Consider the following 23142-nt stretch of genomic DNA (forward strand, 5'->3'; position numbering starts at 1 on the left):
TCTGCCTGGCAAACTCTTACTCTTTTTTTTGGCTGCTCTGGGTCTTCGTTCCTGCACGCGGGCTCTCTCTAGTTGCGGCGAGCGAGAGCTACTCTTCGTTGCGGTGTGCGGGCTTCTCATCGCAGTGGTTTCTCTTGTTGCAGAGCACGAGCTCTAGGTGTGCGGGCTTCAGTAGTTGTAAAACGTGGGCTCAGTAGTTGTGGCTCACGGGCTTAGTTGCTCCGTGGCATGTGGGATCTTCCTGGGCCAGGGCTCGAACCCGTGTCCCCTGCATTGGCAGGCAGATTCTTAACCACTATGCCACCAGGGAAGCCCTCTTACTCTTTTATTTTACTCTTTATTAAGGAATTTTTCAAACATAGGCCATAAATGCATAGGGTAATAAACCCCAATCAACAGTTACCAACTTGTGGTCAATCTTGCCTCATCCACACCTGCCCTCCTCTCCCCTCAAACTGGATCCATTTGGAACAAATGCCAGGTAGCATATATTATTTGTCCTTTTTGGGGTTTTTTTCTGGTCATTTTTTTTTTATTAAGGTGAAATTCACATAACATAAAATTAACCATTTTAAAGTGAACAACTCAGTGGCATTTGGTAGATTTACAATATTGTATAACCACTGCCTCTGTCTAGTGTAAACAGCTTCATCACCCCGAAAGGAAACCCCATACCTGATAAGCGGGCGCTCTCCATTTCCCCCTTCCACACACTCCCACCACCATCCTGGGCTCTGTCTCTATGAATTTGCCTCTTCTGGGTGTTTCATATAAATGTAATCATCCAAAATGTGACCTTTTGTCCGGCTTCTTTCACTCAGCATAATGTTTTCAAGGTTCATCCATGTTGTAGCATGGATCATGACTTCATTCCTTTCCAAAGCTGAATAATATGCTTTTGTAGGGGCAGACCACATTTTGTTTATCCCTTCTCAGTTGATGGCCATTTGGGTTGTTTCCACCTTTGGGGTACTGTGAATAATTCGGCTGTGAACATAGGTGTCCATGTACTTGTCCGAGGACCTGTTTTCATTTCTTTTGAGGTGTACACCTACGAGTGAACTTGCTGGGTCGCGTGGTCATTCTGTGTGTAACCTTTTGAGGACGTAGGCAGCCTCTCCCCTGTGAAGCCCGCCCTGACTTGCCCACATACATTCAGGTGACCCCGGCCTTGCGAGCCTCTCTGTTACAGCACCTACCTCACTATGACTTCTTTGGTTTGTGTGTGGTTTTGCCACACTACATCGCTTCCCGTGGTAGCTGAGCTCTTTTTCACGAAACACCCTCCCCCATGCTCGCTCCCCATCATTCAGGTGGACTAATCCCATGATCCTGGCTCAAGAGCTGGACAAGTAATTCAAGTCAGGCCAGTCACACTTGGTCCTGAGGCTCTTGCTGGCTGAGTTGGGAAAGAGAGACTCCTCTCCTTTTGCTACCTACAAGGACCCTTTGTCCCCAGAGCTGCCAGGAGCACAGCCTACCCAAGTATGAGGTCAAGAGGGAGGGAGGCAAAGCCAAGACATGTACAAGAGAAACAGGTTCTTGATGAGCCAGTTTGACTCCTGGATGCAGCCATGCTTGAAGACAGATTCATCTCTTGAACCTCCCAGTGTTGTGAGCCAGTAAATTTCCTTTATGGCTAAGGTAGTTTGAGTTGGGTTTTGTCACTTGCAGCCAGGAGACACACATGATGGTGGACTCATAAGGGACTGTCTGCCAATACCCTCCCTTCCAGGACCACACCTCCCCACACTTAAGCCAAGCTGTCTGCATGGGAGGGGCCGTATTCTCATAGCCTGGTACTGTCGAGCTTGGGACCAGAAAGAGGGTTAGTCCTAGTTCTTGGGTCATAGGAGCAGGTAAGTGTGAAGTTCGTGAGAGCTGTTGGCAGGGAGAGACCCCAGGCAGGCAAAGAGAGGTGAGGTAGGGCACACCCCAGCGCCCCGGGCCCTGGCCCAGCTGCCAGCGCTGGCCCTACAGACCTCGCCATGGTTCAGTCGTGTAAGACATGCCCGTGTGCCTCTAACTAGTCATGCTTTGGGGGCCCAATCTAATTCAGGCCATATTCTGTAATATGCCTAGTCTCATGTCTCCCACAAGCTTCTTAAGCCACAAACCACTTCTTATTCACTTCTGCATCATTCATACCTGTGAGGAGCTCTGCCAGGGCTCCTGCCTGCGTGGACACACTTCTGACTTTATGTCAAGGGCTTGTGCATCCCAGGAGCCATGCTTAGTTGTTGTATGGGTGTCTTGTTTGATCCTACTGGATGCTAGTAGGTGGAACTGTGTGAACTTTCCAATAGTCAACTGTATTTTGAGCTATAAAAACAGCCATTTCATACGGCCCAGTGTCACACGGATGGCATTGTGCTGATGAGGGCAGCGAGGTTGGTGTCTTGCCCAAGGGAAGCCGGGTAGAAAATGGTGGAGCTGACAGCAAGAGGATGCCTTGACCTTCAGTGACGTGGGTGGGTGAGAGAGGGGAGACAGGGAGCGGAGGTCTCATAACAGAGCCTCCGCCCTGCCCGTCTGCCCTCGGCACCCTGGGCAGTGAGAGAGGAGGCTGAGGGCCCGCAGGTGCTGCAGGCCCGCCCCGCGGCTCCTGGGAGCCCAGCCCATGGACAGAACGGCAGGGCTCACTCAGGGCCCGGTTCGTCCTGCAAAGGCTCTCTGGTCAGGCAGGAAGGGCAGCACGCCTCTGGGGAAGGTCTCTGCCCAAGTCAGCCGCCTGTGACCTCAGGCAAATCCTTCCAGCTGTCCCCGCCTCCTTAACTCCACTGAGGAATAGAGGTAACAAGGGCACCAGTCTCAGGAGGTTGTTAGGAGGGTGTCGTGAGTTAACTGTTGTCAGGTACCCAGAACAGCACCTGACAGGCAGTAAATGCTCAGTGAAAGTCAACCAGCCTTGCTGTTGTCAGAAGCCAGGCTCCCTTGTACACCCTTCGCCACACCTGTCAAAATGCTGTCGTTCCCATGCTCAGTCACTGCCATACCTTCACACGTGCTGTTCTCACTGCCCTGCCCTCCCTCTGTCTGCTTAGGGAACTTCTCTTCTTCCTTCAAAAAGCCCCCCTTCTCAGAAGTCTTCCTTGACCAGCCCTTCTCCCCACATCCCCCAAACATTCGCTTCCTTCTCTGTGTCTCTAGTCCAGTGCCAGCTGAGTTGGGCTCTAGAACAGCTACACAGTGAGTGGTGGTTGAGCGTTTACATGACTGTCAGCCCCGCTGGACTGTGAGGGGAGCAGGGGAGGGGCCAGTTTCTCTCCTGGGGGACCTCAGACTCTCAGTGGTTTCAAGTGTGAAACAATCAGTGATTGAGATAGAAATCTCCCAGCTACGGGACAAGTACACAGAGGAACTTGAGTCTGGAGGGAGGCCGGCGTGTGGTGGGTTCTCACACTTCAGGCCCAGCTCCCTGGATCCACCCGTTGGAGAACTGCAAACTGTTTAGCTAGTGGCCCCCCCCGAAAGAATTTGGAAACACTGTGCCCTCTCACACATTCTACAGTTGACATCTACAATATTAAGGCTTAAATGGGGAGGACTTCCCTAGTAGCGCAGTGGTTAAGAATCCACCTGCCAATGCAGGGGACACGGGTTCGAGCCCTGGTCCGGGAAGATGCCACATGCTGCGGAGCAACTAAGCCCCTGTGCCACAATTACAGAGCCCACGCGCTGCAACTACTGAAGCCCACGCGCCTAGAGCCCGTGCTCCTCAACAAGAGAAGCCACCGCAATGAGAAGCCCGTGCACCACAACGAAGAGTAGCCCGTGCTCGCCGCAACTAGAGAAAGCCCGCTTACAACAATGAAGACCCAACACACCCAAAAATAAATAAATTTATTGAAATTTTGAAAAAAGCTTAAATGGGTGCAAAGGATGTACTTTCCAGGATATTTTAAATATTGACACTGTAAGGTTGAACTGTTTCGTCACTCTGTGATGCATCCAGTGAAGCTAAAGAGCATAGTGATTGCGTCCCCACCATCACCCATGTAAACAGCACGCAAACAAGCTCTTCTTTATTAATGAGGTTTCACCTCACTTTTTTATCTCTGAAAATTGTATTCAGTTCCTCTCCCCACAAAGTTTTAGCCTAATGTACTATATTCTTATGCCTGAAAATCTCTTATTGATCACACCATCTTCTCTGTACCAAAAACTATGGATGTAAGCTGGCTTTAAATTTTTAAAATTTTCTGTGATCATAAGTCACTAAGTGTTTTTAAAATGTTATTCTGGAAAGGTATGATTACAAATATTAGTATGTGATTGATCAAAACTATAAATATTACAAATATTGATAGATACTGATTAAACAAAATGTTACTATATATTTCATTTTTTTATGAGTTGATTGGATTTCCCCCATTGTGTGTACCCATGGATGAATATGAAGCTTATTTCTACAGCTTCATTTCTTCCTCATTCTCATTTTTACAGGTATAAGCACTCAGAAATCTTGCCACATAAATAAGGAACAGAAACGAAAAGAAGGAGTATTGGAGCAATGTTACTCAATTATTTTAACTCCCTTTGAGTTTTATGCTCAAAATCAATAGTAATCCATCATCAAGAATTATTTTTTGTTGCAATTTGGTGATAGGTAAATGAGAGTTCCTTATAGTATTTGTGTATGTTTCCATTTATCATAATATAAGTTAAAGACGCTATGTTTACTCTCTATTGGCTGACAAAAGGATTGGGCCCTCCTGCAATTTTGTTGCGAGCAAAAAATAGAAACTACTCGACTGGCCAAAGGATTTGTCTCCCAGTACTCTAAGCTCGTTTTCCTCTCCAGTCCCAGAGCAGGACTTCCAACTGGCCTTGCCAGTTGGGAGCATTTGTCTTTCTTTCCCAAAGCAAGAAGCTGCTTTCTCAGGGAGTCAGTGCCCCATTTGAAGACTGTGGTGGATGACTGTAATGGACCCCTTGGCCAAGGACCTGGGGAAGTGGGTCAGACCAGGAAGAATGAAAGAAAGATTCCATCTCAGAATGTAAGTGCATTCTTTGCCCCTTCCAGCCTCTCCCACACCCCTTGCTCAGAACCTGGTACCTTTCACTGGAGAAGACCTGAGTGTGACCTACCCAGGTTCATGCGGTTTAGAAGGGTGAAGCTGGAACTCTTTACATCCATCTTTTCCAATTACTTCAGCCCGGGAAAGCCTAGTGAATAAATTGCATTTAAAATAAAAATGAACAACTAAATGTGATCCTGGAGTGGATCCTAGATTTGGAATGGAGGCTGGGGGTGGGTGAATGCTATAAAAGACCTCGTTGGGACAACCGGCAATATTTGAATAATATTTTGTAGCGTAAATAACAGTATTGCATCATGATTAAATCGCCTGATCTTGAAAACTCTGCTGTGGTTGTGTAATAGGATATCCTTGTTCTTAGGAAATACACACTGAAGGATTTAGGGTTCAAGGGGCATCACGTCTGCAATTTACTCTCCCGATGCTTGGAGGGGGACTTGAATATGCAAATAGGGGGTCAGAATGCTAAAACTTGAATCTGAGTTAAGAAAGGGGTCCAAGAGTTCTCTGTATTATTCTCACAATTTTTCTGTAACTTTGAAACGATTTGAAAACAAACTCTGGCGCCGCAAACCCGGTCTCTGGCGCCACCTGGTGGCTTCTTCGGGTAGTGCACCCTCCGTGTCGGAAACCTTTAAACTACCCGCCTCGGGCAGCGGCTCCCGACGTCCCTCTGCCCAGCCACCCCGCGGATCAGCCCCTGCCGCCCACGGCGTCTCTGGTTGTGCCGGTTTGATTTTCCTTTCGTAGGTCTGACCGCGTCTGTGAACCTCTGCAGGCGCATTTCTTGTGCAACCAAGGTGAGGTCGCGTTAATCTTGGATTGAGAGTAGGAATCTCAGAGCTTCCAACCCGGATGCTTTCTACGACTAGGGAAACTGAGGCCCGGAGAGGGCAAGTCGCCGATCATGGCTAGAACCGAAGTTTTCCTGACTTCTTTGTTCTCTGCAAGCTGCTGACCCGAACCCCACCGTCTTCTCCCTGGATTTGACCCAGATGCGGCCTCTCGCCTGAAGTCTGGGCTCCCACGAGGCCGCTCTATGACTTCATTCACGCCCGCCACGCGCCTCCCCCCTCCCCCGGCCTCGCACCCACGCAGCACATTCTCGTCCCCGGGCCTCTGTCCACGCGGTCCCTCTGCCCCGACATCCCCCGGGGCTGCCTTTTCCTCCCGTGCTTTCTGCCAGCATATCACCTGCCCAAGAGCCTTCGGCGACCACCCAACTACCTGAGCCCTCCTTCACTGGTCTCCCCGTTCGTGCAACTGTGCAGTCACTTATTTGTCGTCTACTTGTTGCTCTCTGCCTCTCTGCCCCCACTGGAATGGGGGCCCCTGCGGACGGGACCCTGTCTGGTTTCCCGGTGTGTCCCCAGAGCCTGGTACAAAGCGGGGGCTCTGGCAAGGGCAGGAATGTTCTCCCCCTCCTCGATTCCCCAGTATTGTGCCCACGTGACCATCGGCAAGGAAATGTCCCCCAGCCCCACCCAGAGGCGTCTGTGGTTTCTGAGGGGCTCAAAGCCCCAAGGGGGAAATGAGAGGTGATGGCTCAAGTGACCCTGGCCACTGGGGACAGCGTGTTGGCCGGAACCAGGAGCGCAGTCGCTCTACACAGTGCGGAGCAAGGGGCACGGCGGGGGACGCTGGGCTCAGTCCCCAGCCCTGGCCTCCCCCTTGCAAACGAGGACGGGCGGTGTGGGCCGTGGGAGGCTCCGCCCCGCGACCCAGGGACCCCAGCCCCGCGCAGGCCCGGGTAGGGTCCCACCCTCCGGACAATACCGGGCGGGGCCGGAGCGGACAAGCGGACAATGGGCCCGCTCACCCTGCGCTCCGCTTCCGGCCTTTCCCAGCCTGGGTTGGCGGGACGCAGGACCGCGGAGGCCCGCGCTGCTTTGGGTGCCGCACGTCCCGGCCCGGGCGGGACTAGGCAGCGCCCTCGTGCGGAGCCGGAGCCGGGGCGCCGCGCCTGCCCCCCCGCACCCCGCGGGCCCCCGACTGCGGCGCCCTAGGGGCCAGCGCCCACCCAGCCCCGCAGGCGGCCGGCAAAGGGAGTGGTGGTTAAAAAACTTTTTTGTTTTTAGTTTTCTATTGAGGTATAATTTACATCGAGGGAAATGGACAGATCTCAAATATGTGAAGTTTAATGAATTTTTACACGTTTATACCCTAACTAACTCTCGGAACAAGACGGAACATTCCAGCTCCCCAGATAATTCCCTGGTGCTCCTCCCCAGTCAGTCCCTGCCGCCAATCCCAGCCCTTGGCAACCACTGATCCCTCCTTTGTCCGTACAGCTTGGCCTTCTCCAGAATGTCCCATAACTGGAATCCTGCAGTATGGAGACTTTTGAATCTGGCTTTGAGATTCATCCATGTTGTGTGTCCATAGCTCATTCCTTTTGATTCCACCGTAGGGCTGCATCTTATTTGTTAATCTATTTATCGATTGTGGGAATTTACTGTTGTTTCTGGCTTAGGGCAGTTATAGAGCTGCTATACACATTTGCGTACAGGTTTCTGGGTGCAAGTGTGTTCTCATTTCATGTCAATACCTAGGAGTGGGATTGATGTTTTGCCTAAGTCTATGTTTGACTTTGTAAGAAACTACTAGGTTGTTTTGCAATGTCTGCACCATTTCACACACATACACGTGCCCCAGAAGTGTGTACAAGTTCCTGTCGCTCCGCATCCTTGTCAACACTTGCTATTGTCAGTCTTAAATTTCAGCCATCTGAGTGGGTATGGAGATGTCTCAAGAGAGTGATTATTGACTCAACAAATGAAAAAACACCCAGAGCACACCAGCCTTCAGAAAGTCCCAGCAGTTTCCCAGCCTTTCCTCACCCTACTTCCAGGCAGTATTTAGGCGCAGGGAGGGGCCAGAGTCAGCCCATGTACACACTCTGGGTGGACAGATGCCTGTCCCCATCGGTCCCTAGGACTGAGCTGGCAGGAAGCTTTTTATGCTTAGGTCCTTCCCAGATGCCCAGCCCCCTGGGGAAGGAGCTGGCACTGAGTCCACAGGTCAAAAGGGATGGGACTGGGTTTCAACTTGGGTCCTACCTGCTCAGCCATCCCAAACAAAGAGCCTATCTTAGTCTGCTTGGGCTGCTATAACAGGATTCCTAGAATGAGTGGTTTACAAACAATGGATATTTATTTCTCACAGTTCTGGAGGCTGGGAAGTCAAAGATCAAGGTAACAGCAGATTTGGTGCCTGGTGAGAGCCGACTTCCTAGTTCAATACATGGCTGCATTCTCCATGTGCCTTCACATGGCAGGAGGGACAAGAGAGTTCTCTGTCATCTCTTTTATAAAGGGCACGAATCCTATTCATGAGGGCTCCACCTTCATGACCTACTCACCCCCAAAAAATCACACCTCCTGATACAGTCACATTGTGGGTTAGGATTTAACAGAGGAATTTGAGGGGGATGCACTCAGTCTATAGCAGAGCCTCCGGAAGAATCACTGAAAGACAAATGAGGAAAGGGGAGTGAACACAGGTGCAATGTTTGGAAACCGAGGATATAGAGGGCAGGCAGCAGCCCATGCACCTGGCAGGCAAGTAGTTCTCATGGCTGGACCTCTGGGGGCCACCACCTGAACCCACAGGGCACCTAGAGGCCTGGCTCTGCCTCTGAAGCCCCTTGTGATCTGAGTTTTGGAAGATGGGGAGGTGGTGCTAGGAGGGGCCTGCCTCCCTGCCTTCAACACATCTTTATTGAATATCTGCTGTGTGCTGGGCACTGTCTGGCACAGAGCACCAGCCCCTGGTGAAGGTCCCAGTCTGGCAGGAGAGATGGCTGACAGCCCCCAATGAGCACATTGGTCTGGGAGGGCCTCTTTGAAGGGGGGACATTTGAGCAGGGACTTGAGTGATAAGAAGGCAGCAGCCCTGGGGAAAGGGCATAACAGGCAGCGGGAACAGCAAAGGCCAAGGCCAGGAGGTGGGAACATGCTAGGTGGACTGAAGCAACAGAGAGCAAAGGGGACAATGGAAAGAGCCGAGGGTGGTGAGGGCACCGGGTCAGATGGTGTCTTGGTCGGCTTTGGCTGCTGTAACAAAGTACCACATCTCAACAACAGAAATTTCTATTCTTACAGTTCTGGAGGCCAGAAGTCCAAGATCAAGGTGTCGGCAGGTTTGGTTTCTCCTGAGGTCTCTCTCCTTGGCCTACAGATGGCCCCCTTCTCGCTGTGTCCTCACATGGTCTTTCCTCTGTGTGTGTACTTGTCTGTGTCCTAATCTCTTCTTAAAAGGACACTAGTCCTGTTGGCCTGGGGCCCACCCATAGGACCTCATTTTAACTTAATCACCCCTTGAAAGGCCCTGTCTCCAAATACAGTCACATTCCGAGATACTGGGGGTTGGGACTTCAATATATGAATTTGGGGGGGACACGATTCAGCCCATAACAGTTGGCTTTTGCTCTCAGGGAAGTGGGGGCCTGGGTAAGGGTTGAGCAGGAATAGGCAAGATCTGATTTGCCTGTTAATAGGATCCCTCTGGCGCCACGGCCAAGAGAAGGATAGACTGCTGGGGAGGAAACCAGTGAGGAAGCTACTGCCACAGTCCAGGCTAGAAGCCGGTGGCTGGACATGGGTGGTAGGGTGGGCGGGGAGCAGGGGTCAGACTCTTGTTATCTTTGGGAAGTGGGGCCTGTAGGTTTCCCAAAGGATGGATTTGGGAGGGGGGAGGCCAGGAGGGGGATGGCGCCCTGGGCCCTGGCTGAGGGAGGTGCCAGCTTCCCCTTCCTTCCCCCTTGATTCCTTATCCACCAAGTGCCTACTGTGTGCAGCGCTGCGCCCACGGGAGAGGCAGCCGAGGCCTAGAGGCAGAGCCCAGGCCCTGGGCGTGCTGACTCGGGACTTCTCCTCCTCCGGCCCTTCCTCCCAACTCCTGGCTGCGGAGCCTGACCCCCACTTGGACAAACATCTTGTGGCCATTTCCGCCTCGCCTGCCCGGAGCCCCAGCCTGGCCTGAACAAACACTCGGGACCTGTGCTTCCGGCCTCAGCTCTGGGAAAAGCCCAGCCAAGGGCCATTGAGGTCAACCCTGGAGGGAAGTGGGAAGGAGGCACCAGGGGCCTAATCACACCCATCTCAGAGGACCCTAGGGAGGCAAGAAGCACCCTCCGGGCCTGGCACCAAGAGGGGGACACTGCCCACAGGGCTGTGAGAGGCCTGGGGAGGGTGCTCCAAGGGACTCCCCCAAGAGACCACAGTGCTAGAAGAACCTCCCTCCTGTGGCCTCCCCATTCTTGTTCCCTTTTTTTTTTTTTTTTTTTTTATTTAATTTATTTATTTTTGGCTGCGTTGGGTCTTCATTGCTGTGCGCGGGCTTTCTCTAGCTGTGTCGAGCAGGGGCTGCTCTTTGTTGAGGTGTGCGGGCTTCTCACTGCAGTGGCTTCTCCTGTTGCGGAGCTTGGGCTCTAGGCCAGCAGGCTTCAGTAGTTGTGGCTCACGGGCTCTAGAGCGCAGGCTCAGTAGTTGTGGCACACGTGCCCAGTTGCTCCACAACATGTGGGATCTTCCTGGACCAGGGCTCGAACTTGTGTCCCTTGCACTGGCAGGCAGATTCCTAAACACTGCGCCTCCACGGAAGCCCCTTGTTCCCATTTTCTGAAAAGTGTCCCACAGGGTTACACCTCCAGTCCAGTTCCTGTCACTGCAGAGCCTCCCAGTGTCACTGTCAGAGATTAGGAACCAGGCCAGGGGTGGGGCAGGAGTGGACAGACATTCTTGACAATGCAAATATGTGAAAATGGTTAATTGTGAGGAGTGAGCTCCCCATCCCTGGACGTATGAGCACAGGCAGCTGGATGTGCAGGAGGCGACTTGCCAACACTTCCTCTTCTTTAACTGCTCCTAGCACCCTGTGAACTGTGGGCAAGCTAGTGGGTTCTGGGGTCAGAGATATCCAGATTCAAATCCCAGCTCTGCTGTGTGACCAAGCAGCCCCTCAGTTTTATGGGTGTGAAGGGGAGGCTGCTTGGGGACTAAGTGAACTGGTTAGGGAAGAGCATTGGCATCCACAGTGCTCACCCCCTGAGGGACTGGTGGAGGCCCCAGTGCCCCCACCAAGGGCACTGGGGTCTCCTGTCTCCACTTCACCAGGGGATCTGGGCTGGTCCACCATTCAACCCCCTAGGTGAACACTTTGCCAGAGAAAGCCTCCCAGCTGGGGTCTCATTTTGATTTTATTTTTGTTTTTCAGGCAGGATCTGGGAGCGGAAACAATGGAATTAACGCGTGTGAGGGTTGTTGTGGGTTTTTTTTCCTTTGGAGAAGTTTCTCCTCATCTGAGAGCTGTGGGGTTGGATTCCCACCTAATCTTCCGGTCTTTGGAGGAGCCACCAGGAGAGGATGGGCGTGGGCGGGGGAGTCAGGAAGGGGGGATCTGGGTGGGGAGGTGAAAGGGAAGGAAGGTCCAGGCAGGGCCAGCAGTAGGGAAAGGAGTGATGTGTTCCTTCTTGCCTCTGGGACTTTGCACGGGCTGTCCGCTCTCAGCCCCTGCCCCTGTTGGTAGCCCTGTGCCTCCTTGAGATCAGGCATCATCTCCTCCAGGAAGCCCTCCCTGACCTCCCCCACCAGGGCTAAACCGGTGTCAGCACCTTCCTGCTCTCATTACACTCCAGCTTCCACTGTGGGCTGGTCCTGTTGATTTACAGCCCTCTCCTCTGCATGAGACTCAGCTCAGCACAGGGCCTAAAGACCGCCCTCAGGGGACACCAGCTGAGTAGAGCACAGAAAGGGGGACCCAGTCCCCACTGCACCGTGGTCCTCACTGTCCGCTCAGGGGTCTTGATCTGGGAAGGAGAAGGCAACCGGGGAAAAAGCAGAGGGACAGTCAAGACTCAGATGCGAAGCCAGGGGGGTCTGTGTAGGGGGTACAGGCATAGAGGGGGTATGGATGGGACAGTGCACAAGGACCGGACTCCGACGACCCTCGCTGTGTCACTTTGGGCAGTGAGTTCTCTCTGCACCTCAGTTTCCCTCTCTGTAAAAGGGATAACAGCACCACCTGGCGAAATTAACTTGAACTGCCCCAGCACAAGCCCCAGGAGGCGCCCTGCAGGTGCTTTAACCAGCTTAGCAAGGGTGGGAGCTGGGGTTGGTGCCGAGGCAGCGGGAACTCTGTGTGGGAGGGTCCAGGGCATGGAGGCAAAAGCAGAGCCCCTGACCCGTAACTCACTGCGGCCCATTCAGCTACTGGGGCTAAAAATAGTGCGACCCCCGCCCCCTCCTGCTTTCTCCCGGCATCCTCCGCGAGGGGGCCACAGGTCCTGCAAATGGAAGTGAATTACGGTCAGGTGGGGACTCAAAAGTAAATCACGCTGTGACTAGCATTTAAGAGCCTTTTCTGAGGCTCCTCACTTAAACTCTCGGCCCCTCCTCTTTCACTCGGGGACAGCGCTGGATGGGCACGAGGGCGTCCAGAGGGTCAGGGCTCCTGCTACCAATGCCCAGGCCTTGAGGTCTGGAGGCCTTGAGGTTGGCTAAAGAGAGAGGGACCGGGTAAAACACCGGCAGCTTTGGGCTGGATGATAAAAGGAGGCGGGGCTGGCCTGTGGCCGTAACTCGCAGGTAATGGGCACCCACGCAGGATGGTACGGTCCCACCCACCATTACGCATGCTCGTGGCACTGAGGCCGCCCCCGCCTCCATCTGTCCGTCAAATAGCAGACGCACGCGTGCACGCCCAGCGTTTGCCTGGTTCCACTCAGAGTTAATGCTCCAGGGCAGCCGAAGAAACTGAGGCACAGAGCAGGGCGTTGACTTGCCGGGGAGCTGCAGAGCTGGGGTTCCACCAATGCCGCCTTTCAGAGGGGGCCTGCGGGCCACCCAGGTGAGTCCCGCCCTAGAAGTTGTGTCTGAGGGGAGGGTTTGGGGTGGGCAACCCTGTTAGCCCTTATTGGGTGGGTGACCCCAAACAGGTGGCCAGCTGTCCTGAGCCTCAGTCTCTCCACTGCGGTGGAGCTGAGTCTCTCTCTGGGCTGTGGGGCGGCGACAGGGCCTGGGCTGGGCTGAAGCAGTGTGAGTGCCCACCCCCCCACAGGCTCCCCGCCACATCCGCCTTCCCTTTGTAGGTGCAGCTGTGCTTTTGGCCTCTGATTCCTAGCAAAAATCCACCAGAACCCACATCCCCCAACCCATGGCTCTTGTCCTGTGTTGCCTTTACCACAAATAATATACATTCTCTGATGAAACTTAGAACATTCAGACTTGAAAGAAAAACTTCAAATTCCCTGCTCCCACCCAGCAAAGCATCAGGGTTCATCCTGCCTGATTCTGCCTCTCCCCGACCCTGTAACCCGGGGTGCACACCCTCGGTGGCGGGGTCTCAGGGTGCCCATTGGTAGCTGCATGACTCGTCCAAGCCCGTGTCCTGGCGTTAGAGCTCTGAGTGTAGAAGCCCTTGGTTCAGAAGGGGCAGGGGTTGCCCAACTCTGCCCGTGGCACGGAGGGGGAAATGAGAATGGAGGGGCAGGGATGGGGTGACATGGGTCCAGTTGAGGAAGTGAAAGTTCTCCTGAGTCCCCTGACCTCCGACAGGGCTGACTGCAGCCGGCCATCACCGCTGCTTGTCTCAGATGGAGGTTTCCAGGGTGGTGCCACCCCCAAACCCAGCCGAAACCATCCTGGGGCCCCGGGCTGTGATGCAGGGAGGGAGCGGGTCCCCTGGTCCCTTGCCCAAGGAGCCTCAGCTCAGGGGGACCGTCCCAGCCTCAGACCCCTGACTTTGGTCTGGCCAGCCAGGCCTCTTGAGTGAGGACGGGGAAATTGGGGCCAGGGAGGGGGCACTTGATTGGCCCTCTTTTCAAGTAGAGGCTGAACCGGGACTAGAGTCCAGCCAGGGCCTCAGATGCCTGACCCAGACATTCTTGGTGGCGGCCTCCGAGTCAGTGCTGGTGTCCCCTGAGTCTGCTGTACCCTCTGAGAGATCTCCATGGTAACACAGAGCTGAGTTCAAGTCCCGTGCTATCCTCACTGCTGATGTGGCCTTGGCAAGCCCCTGCCTCTCTTTGGCCTTCTGTAAAATGGTGCCAGCGGGACCTTGTGCTCACGTGGGGAGTAGATGAGATAAGTAGAGACCCGCCCTGCGTGGGCCCCGGATGGATGTCAGTTGGATTGGGGGTTTGGGCATGGGGCTGCTGCTGCCCCACCAACCGACCCCAGGTGTGGCAGGACAATGGGCTGGTGGCCATCTGTGCTGAGCTCACCGGCTTCCGCTGGGGCCCCACAGGGCCGCCTGTTTTGCTGGGGAGAGGGTCTCCCCTCCTATCCTCTTCCTCCAGGCCTCCTTCCTGCTTCCCTAGGTGAAGCCGGCCCTTCCGTCCAGGCGCTCATCAATTGCACCCGAGGTGCCAAGCGTCCGGCTGGCCTTCTCAGGCCCTGACTCACTTCCTGTTTCCCGGGGCTAAAAATAGCTTCCCGTGGATGCTAGGCCAGCGCTGGGGGGCTCCCTCCCCGGGCAGCTGCTCAGAGTGTCCACAGCGTGCCCCTACCCAGGCCTATGCACCCACCACTAAGTCTGTGTTCTATTGGGCGCCAAAGCAGCCCAAGGACCCATTCATTGCTTGCTTAGGAATCTAGGAGCACCCCTGGGGGCCTGGCCATGGGGCAGCAGCAGTGAACAAACAGATGAGGACCTGCCCTCGGGTGTCTGCAGACATTAACCAAATAACTCTGCAACTAGGTGCCTTGAGCCCTCTACAGGGAGGGTGTGGAGGCCTCTGACCCGCCGTGGGGTCCACAGAGGTTATGGATGAGGAAAAAGGGGTGGGGCTTTACCCCATTTCGAAGGGTTTCAAGTTGTAGAAAAACAGATTCTACAGATTTGCAATTTGCAAATCTCCCTCAGGCTGCTTCATGGAGAAGTGTTTCCGGGAGAGGCAGGAGGAGGCGTCCAGGAAGGAGGGGAGGCGGGGTTCAGACCAATGAAGTAGTCTCAGACTGATGGGAGGTGATTAGGGGGTAACGTCTGGACAGGTGGGAGGAAGGGACGGGGTGTCCGGGTGCCTCCTGGGTTTTGCCTTGAGTGCAATGCGGTGGAGGCCTGGGCTGGGTCCAGGTGGTGAGACGCATGAGTCCACGACTGTGGGCAAGTCACTTAACGCCACTGTGCCTTACTTCCCATCTGCAAAGTGGGTGTAATGACAGGGCCTCCCTCCCAGGTGGTTGTCATGAGGAATAAACGTGAACCTCGTGGGCAGCCTCCATAAACTTTAGCTGCTTTTATTTTCTGCCTTAGGCCTGGTCTTCTGCCATGCGCCAGGGGCTGTGAAAGGGGTGATGAGGCTCCTCTGAGGCAGAGAGGCGCAGCCTCACCCCCATGTTGCAGAAGGGGAAACAGAGGCTGGGAGAGAGAAGCCCTCTGTCCCAGGTCCCACTGGGAAGTGGTGAGGCAGGATGTAAACCTGGTCACTCTGGCCCCATGGCCTCCCACGGGGATCCCAAAGTGCACCTCCCGTGCCTGTGGCCCTAAGCTGGGGGAATGGAGGTGAAGCTGGTGCAATTGCCCAGTAAATTTCAACCCAGCCCAGTCACGTCCTCATAGGAAAACCTGTATTTTTAGACTCGCAAACCCTCCCCAGGCCAGGCCTGGCCAGGAGGTGTTGACCTTCCCTGGCAGGTGCGTGAGAGCAGGGGGGGACATGAGCAGGATCCTGGGGGGAAGGAGGGCCCTGGAGCTGTATGGAGTGGGTACCAGCCAAGAAAGTGATGAGAGAACATTTGTTCATCTCCTCCCCCATTCATTCATTCATTCATTCACCCTTGTGAGCCTGCTTTGAGTCCAACCTCCTGCCTAGTCATGCAGGGGACACAGGTATGTCCCCAACAAGATCCAGCTCCTGAGATGCCCCCTGGTGGGGGAGCCAGAGCAACAGACACATTGTCACCTGGTGTGGGTGCTCTGATGGCGGCAGCATAGGGGGGCCATGGGAGCCCAGAGTAGGAGGACTAATCCAGCCTGGGGGATCTGGGAAGGCTGCCTGGAAGAAGAGAGGCCAGAGCTGAGTCTTGGAGACACCCTGGGACTTAGCCAGGGTGACAGGGCAGGGAGGGAAGTTCAGGGTCATGGTGAAACTTAATATGCACGCCAGGACCCTGAGGACTGCAAGGCTTTTGGGACTCAGAGTCTGACCTGGGTTGGGGGAGGTGTGTGAGGAAATACAGGCAAAAGATGGTGGCTTATCCTGAGACTCCCGGCTGTGGTTAGTGGGGGCTGCTCTTGAATAAGATGAGGGATGGCGTCATCCAAAAGTCCCTGAAGAACCAGTTCCAAGTTCCTCAACAGAGGGGACTTTGGCCAGGCTGAGTAATACTCACAGGCTGGCCTGCCCAAGGTTAAGGGCTAGACCACCAAAGGCCAGAGGCTGGACCACGCAAGGCCAGGCTGAACTCTACAAAACAGAGATCAGGCTATTGAAGGTTGATAATATAAAAATCTTGGAGTTTCAGGAGGAAATCCTCTAGCAGCCCTGGGTGCAGAGGAGGGTGTAGTCTGGAGAGGACAAAAGCCTCTGAGGTGAGGCTCTGGCGGCAGGGGGAAGAGGAAGGGACAGGGAGAAGAGCTGCTTCTGTGGGCACGTGACACCCAAGCCAGCTCTGAGCTCTGTCCAGCTAGGGCAGGGCAGGGGCAGAACTTTCCAGAAGCCAGAGCTGGAAGGATGGCGGGAGCAGCAGCGTCTCCTCCCCATCAATGACTTTAATAATAAATGTCATTGATTATTTACCACGGGCCGGATGGCTGGAGGCTCCACACTCTCTAGGGATTATTTCATTTGATCCCCACAGCCTGGAGGGATAAGAACTCTGAGACCCATTTCACAGGTGCGGAAACTGAGACCCAGAGAGGTGAAGGGACTCACCCTGGGTCATGCAGATGGGAAGCGGAGGGTTGGGATCTGAACCCAGGTCCCAGGACCACAGGATGACAATTCCATAGCCTTGACTGGACCCTACTCCTGGAGAAGAGGGAACAGCCAGACCTAAGAATTCCTGCTCCACCTTGAGCAGCTGGGTGGCCCCAAGCGAGTCCATTTCCCTTTTCTGAGCCTCAGTCTCCTCCTCTGTAAATGGCCCTCACAGTCCCTGCAGTGTGAAAGGTGAAGTTTATGTTGGATACCCAGTAATCCTGTGAGGGCTCCTTAAACTGGGCTTAGGTGCCCCTTCCCCTGGGAAGCCTGCCTTGCTTGCTCCCATGGGCCTGGTTGCTGGAATGCTCCTCTGTGTATCCTCAGGGCATCATCGCTGCTGTGTCCCAGGGTATACAGTAGGTGCTCACTCAGCATCCGCTGGAATGAGCGGGTTAGACAGACCTGGGTTCAAATCCAGGACCACTGCTTTGCCTCTCTGAGCCTGAGTTTACTCATCCATCAAATGGGATCACCAGCATGGACTTTTGATGGCTTTTGCAAGGATTGGCTGAGAAATGTCTAGCACACAGTAGGTGCTCAGCCCCCGTGACTCCCTGTCCTCTTCTGCTCTGGGCCTCCCCTGCTTCCCTGTGGCTCCATTCGTGGAGTCCCTACCTTCCGCTCAGGAATCACCTGCCCCTGCCTCCCAGCCTGCCCCGGGCAGCTGTCCCCTGGAGATGGCAGCAGCCTGGGAATGTGGGTGGGGTCCCCCGGGGGCGGCCCTGCCCCCTCCCCCACCCCCGCTGCTGGACAGAGGCCTCAGTGTGGAGCTGCCGGGGTCCTTTCACGGGCCCAGACCCATGACTGGACGTCTGAGAATGCCGCCCATTATCCGACTCACAGAGCACAAAGGGGCCACGCGGGGGCTCGGCAAGCCAGGCGCCCGGGATGGGTGCACGGGGGCTCTGGGTCCCCACCCCGGCCTGCTGCGTCCCCACCACAGAGGGCAAGGATGTGCCCAGAGTCGGGAGAGGGCGTCTGTCACACACAGGAATGAGAACCATTTCCTTCAGCCCCTCGGGGAGACAAAGACAGAAATGAGCAGGGGCTCAGCTCGTCACAGGCAAGGGCGGGCACCCTTCCCGAGCCCTGATACCAAACCTAGAAGGCAACCCCCCCCTCCCCACCCTGCCACCCAGGGGTATCCATTGGGGCAGGGGAGGGAATACTCCAGAACTCGGAAGGGGGGTAACCCCCGTGGTCTTCCACAGAGTCTGCAGTGGGGAAACACCAGCAGAGCCACGCCAGCAGCACCAGTGGTCTGTAACTGAGACACGAGTGTGATGGGTCTTGTGTCCCCTGTCAGTGCTGCCAGTCGAGGGTCACCCGGCCCCTCTTGGGCCACTCCTGTAGGACATGGTGGCAATGACAGGAGACCCAGTGTGGAGGGGCAAGTTTGGCTAGAGATGGGGCAGGGGTCACTTTGGGCCACCTATTTGCTGTGTGACCTCAGGCAGGCCTCTAGGCCTCTCTGAGTCTGGCGTCCATGTTTGTGAGAAGAGGGGAGGGAGACCTGGTGGAGGGTTAATTAAGGCAATTTTTTGTATCCCAGCCCTTAATGTCACTGGCACCGATGAGGCGTCTCGGTGGCAGCCGCTATGAGGATGACGTAATTATCTGGGTCTGGGGGCTCTCCTGAGTGGGGTACAGATGACCAATTTTAGGACCCTGGGGAGAGGACCCCTGTGATTCAGAGCTGGAAAGTCAGTGGACGCCATACTTCCTGACGTGCCAGGCCTTTGACACGTGTGTGTTTTTCCATCCTCACAGCAGCCTTGTGAGGTGGATTATACTCCCCTTTTCCAGGTAAGGAAACAGAGGCTTAAAGGGAGGTGGTGCCACCAAGCTCACCCAGGTGTTGGGGCAGAGCTGCGCCTGGAGCTCAGGTCTCTCAACTCCAAGGCAAGAGGTAGAGAGGGACACAGTGGCCCAGGGCAGAGTTTGGAGGCCGGTGAGCTGTGCAGCTGTGGGCAAGTGGTGTCACCTCCCTGACCCTCAGTGTCCCCATCTATAAAAAGGGGCTGATAAAACCCACCTCTCAAGCTTGTTCCCAGGGGGAATGAGATGGGCAAAGCTCCCAAGGAACTGCAGTGGTGGCTCCTGGCACCGTCGGGGCCCACGCTGGGGTTGCTGAGCCGTCCCAGAGGCCTCTGTTCCTGTCACCAAGGCAGTGCTTGGAGCAGTGCGCATGTCAGGAGCACTTCCTGCAGGGGCAGCATTCGCTGAGGCCAGGCCTGAGCGACAGGAGGGCAAGGACCCCCTCCTCCCTGTGCAGCCCTGGCCCCACTGTTATTTTTTCCAATTGAAGAAGGAAAACATTTCCTCCTCCTCCTCACGCTCTGCCCTGGGCAGCCAGAGAGCCGAGGATGGACGGGGCAGGATGGGGAAGCCCCTGCCCAGGCAGCGGTGAAAGGCCCAGGCCCTCCTTCTCTGGGCCAGCCTGGCCACCTACCCCTGGGTGTCCAGGCAAAGACCTGCACCGTCTGGGCCGCCATGTCCTCATCTACAAAGGCACTGGATTAGATCAATGTTTCCCAAATTTTAGGCATTTTGTACCACCAGGGTTGTGACCATATTTGTCTTTAAGTTAATGCACATTTTAAATACTTCGATAGGGACTTCGCTGGTGGCACAGTGGTTAGGAATCCGCCTGCCAATGCAGGGGACACAGGTTCGATCCCTGGTCCGGGAAGATCCCACATGCCGTAGACCAACTAAGCCCATGCGCCACAACTAAGCCTGTGCTCTAGAGCCCTTGAGCCACAACTACTGAGCCCGCGTGCCACAGCTACTTAAGCCTGCATGCCTAGAGCCCGTGCTCCGCAACAAGAGAAGCCACCGCAGTGAGAAGCCTGCACACCACAACGAAGAGTAGCCCCTGCTCGCCGCAACCAGAGAAAGCCCGCATGCAGCAACAAAGACCCAACACAACCAAAAATAAATAAAATTTTAAAAAAATTTGATAAATGCATTTATCAAGCAAGCTTTACATCATTACTGTACTTGGAAAGCCTGTAGTATCACTTGCCAAAACCAGAAAATAACTGCAAATATTATAAAGAAAACAAGGAGCTATAAGTAAATTCTAGAATGCTGAGCTTGAGACCTTCTCTGTATTAAAAATGGACAATGACAAATGTTAGAGGCATTAAAGACACATTAACCCCAAACAGAGTCCTTCTCCTTGGTATAATCAGAAGTCTTGAACAAAAACTGAAAAGGGCCTGAATCACAGTGTAAAAGCTGGCCGTCACTCCAGGGTTGACAAATCTGGTTTAGTTAGTTCAAATTGAGTTGATGCTGGGTGCTACCTAACCTGCTGTCCTGGGTACCATCCATATCCCCTTGGTTCGCTCTAAAATCCCTTCTGGGAGGATACCGCACCACCTCTTAGCAAGGCCAGGGGAGATGTGGGTTCTTTCATTCATTCGATCCTTCCATCATTCACTCAGCCCAAGTTATCAGCACCTCTCTGCCCAACCGGGGGTATAGGGTGGCTGCCACCATGATCCGTCCTGGCCTGAGGGAGCTCCCAACTAATGGGCAGAGGGGAGAAAGCACAGGATTTGGAGACAGATCTGGGTTCAAATCCTCCCCTTGCTAATAGCTCTCAGTTTCTCCATCTGTGAAATAGGTTCCATGACCCCCTGCCTTTTCAGCTGGCTGTGAGGATGGCATCAGATTGTTCAGGGCAGTGCTGGGTGCAGTAGTTTGCTCTTGGTAGACAGTGGCTCTGCTAGCTACCATGAGGCCCTGATGGGCCATTGCTCAGTGTAAGGGGAAAAGTGGGCATTTGTCCAGTGCCTGCCACGTGCCCAGCACTGTGCTTTCTGGTACATTCCTTTCTTCACATCATATAACCTCCCAGGGGCTGGTGTGCTATTATGATTGTCTTCATTTTACAGACAAGGAAACTGAGGCTCAGAGAGGGCAAGTGCCTTGCCCTAGGCCACACAGCACTTCCACCTCCAGCTTATGTGAAGACACTTGGACCCCGGCTATGTCTTCTGCGGCTAACCTGGCCCTGCATATCCCCAGCTCCAGGCGGCTCCTGAGACCCAGCACTCAGCTTGGCAGGTAGTTTGTGTCCAAAGTGCCCGGAAGCATCCACTCCGCGCCAGACTGAGTTTCGACCACACAGAGCATTATCCTCAAGGTTCAGTGGGGGGAGCTGCAGGATGCGGCAAGATGAGCCTAGAGACAGGAAGGAAGCTAGGAGGGGCGAGAGGGGGAGCTGGGGGTGGGAGCTAGGGAGGGAGACAGAGAGAGGCAGAGACACAGAGAGAGAAAGAGATACACAAAGAGACCGACAGTGGAAGGGTGGGGGGAGACTGGGAGAGAGAGAGAGACAGAGAGAAATGGGGAGGAGCAAGAAGACAGACAAAACCAGAGGGGGTGGCGAAGGCTGAGAAAGATAAGATGGGGAGGGAGACAGAGGGATGATCGGGGACGGGTGGGGTGAGGTGCACCCCGGCAGGGCTCCCAGGTTGCTTCCACAGGTGGCACAAGATAAGTCCTTCCCACCCTGAGATGGAGGTGGGGACATCGGTCCTATCAAGCTGCCCCCTGAGTGGCCTTGAGCCCCAGGGGTGGGGGATGGGGCCCCGAAAACAACCTTTGATTTCCTGTGTTGAATACTCGTGGCTGTCAGGGCAGTGGTCAGACTGACAGAGGGGGTGGAGAAAGGTAGGCGTGATGAGCACATGCTGATGGCAGGAAGGCGCAGTGCTGGGGGCGTGGGGGACTGCTGTCGGCTTGGCCTTTCCTACCTCCCCCATGCGGCACAGAGAAACCCCTGCTCTTCCTTCCTGTCCAGGCGGGAACAGGTGAGGGAGGCCACGCCACCCGCAGAGCCAGGACCACGGCACCATGTGGGAGCCCCCCATTCTGAGAGGCCTGGGCTGGGGGAGAGTTGGGGTGGGATTCAGAGCCAGCAGACTGGGGCTTCCAAACATTGTAGTTCTCCTTCTTATGAGCTGTGCATCTTGGGCCAGTCCATTCACCTCTTGGGCCTCAGGCTGTGAATCTGTAAGGTGGGACAGTAATCGTACCAGCCTCAGAAGGTGGCTGTGAGGGCGAAGTGAGTCAAAACACATGAAGGGCTTGGCATAGTGCCTGATAGGCAGCAAGCCCTGCTTGAGCGCCCTCACGTAAGCTCTGTGACACTGTAAGAACCACTGCCTGCCCTGGCCCCCAGGGCCCACCTTCTCCTCCCAGGTGAAAGGAGAAGCAGGCCCAGTGCCAGCTCACCTGTGGCTGGTCTTCAATAAATCTGGGAGGATTTTAGGTCCTTCCAGAGTCCCGAATAAAGTGGGTGGAAGGGCAGCTGGGTCTCCACAGGAGGTAACTGTGGGCCTCCTGGGGCCATCACCCCCCAGGACCAAGGCTCCACTCTGGGTACCCCGAGGCTTGGCACAGACCTGAAAGCTCCTCTTCACTTCTCACTTATTTATATGTCTGACCCTTGATCTCTGGTCCCTGCCACTTGTCAGACCCCTTTCCGGGCTGGGGATCTTGGAATCTGAGGGGGCAGTGCCCCCTGCCCAGCTGACCCTGGGGGTGTCCATGGTGTGGGATCTAAGGTCTGGACAGTGTCCTGCGACAGGGAGTGGAGTGTCAGGTGGAGAGAGACAGGGAGGGCGAGGGGAGAGGAAGGCGGACAGAGGTGGAGGAGAGAGGGGCTAGAGGGATCGAGAGAGACAGAGGGTCCGAGGGGGCGGGCGCGGAGGGAACCAGGAGAGAGGGAGAGAGAGCCAAAGGCAGAAACACAGGAGAGAAGGGGGAGAGAGAATACAAGGGAGAAAGGGGAGGGGCGGGGTAACAGACGGCAGAGCGAAAGCGAATCAGACTGAGAAAAGGAGAGACAGCACGCACGGAGTTGGGGTGGGGGGCGGGACACACAGAGACAGGGAGATACTGAGAGACACTTACCGAGAAGGAGGAAGAGACAGAGAAGGAAAAAAATAAAACAAGCTCGAGAGACAGGCCAAGCGGCCAAGAGGGAGAAGGAACTAAAGCAACCAGCGACGGAGGCGGAGGCAGCTCCAGGAAAGGAGCCGCGGGCCGCGGGTGCCGCACGGGAGGGTCCTGGAGGGCGCGGGGCAGCCAGACCCAACAACAGCTCAGCAAGGGCCCGGCGCCCGGAGGGCGGGGCTGGCGGGCAGCAGGGGCGGGGGC

The 23142-nt window shown here is 55.0% G+C and overlaps 1 protein-coding gene across 1 annotated transcript in view; it reads left to right on the forward strand.

Annotated features, from left to right (window-relative positions):
- PLXND1 (plexin D1) overlaps window positions 1-23142 on the forward strand; it is a gene marked incomplete at its 5' end in the record, with an annotated part of 75979 nt that overhangs the window by 686 nt on the left and 52151 nt on the right. The window contains one exon of the mRNA XM_024756483.1: window positions 6819-6824. Within this exon, the coding sequence (XP_024612251.1) occupies window positions 6819-6824 (6 nt within the window). The remainder of the gene's footprint in view (window positions 1-6818; window positions 6825-23142) is intronic.

The sequence above is a fragment of the Neophocaena asiaeorientalis genome, unplaced genomic scaffold (genome assembly GCF_003031525.2).
Source record: "Neophocaena asiaeorientalis asiaeorientalis breed wild unplaced genomic scaffold, Neophocaena_asiaeorientalis_V1.1 scaffold392, whole genome shotgun sequence".
Classification (NCBI taxonomy): domain Eukaryota; kingdom Metazoa; phylum Chordata; class Mammalia; order Artiodactyla; family Phocoenidae; genus Neophocaena; species Neophocaena asiaeorientalis.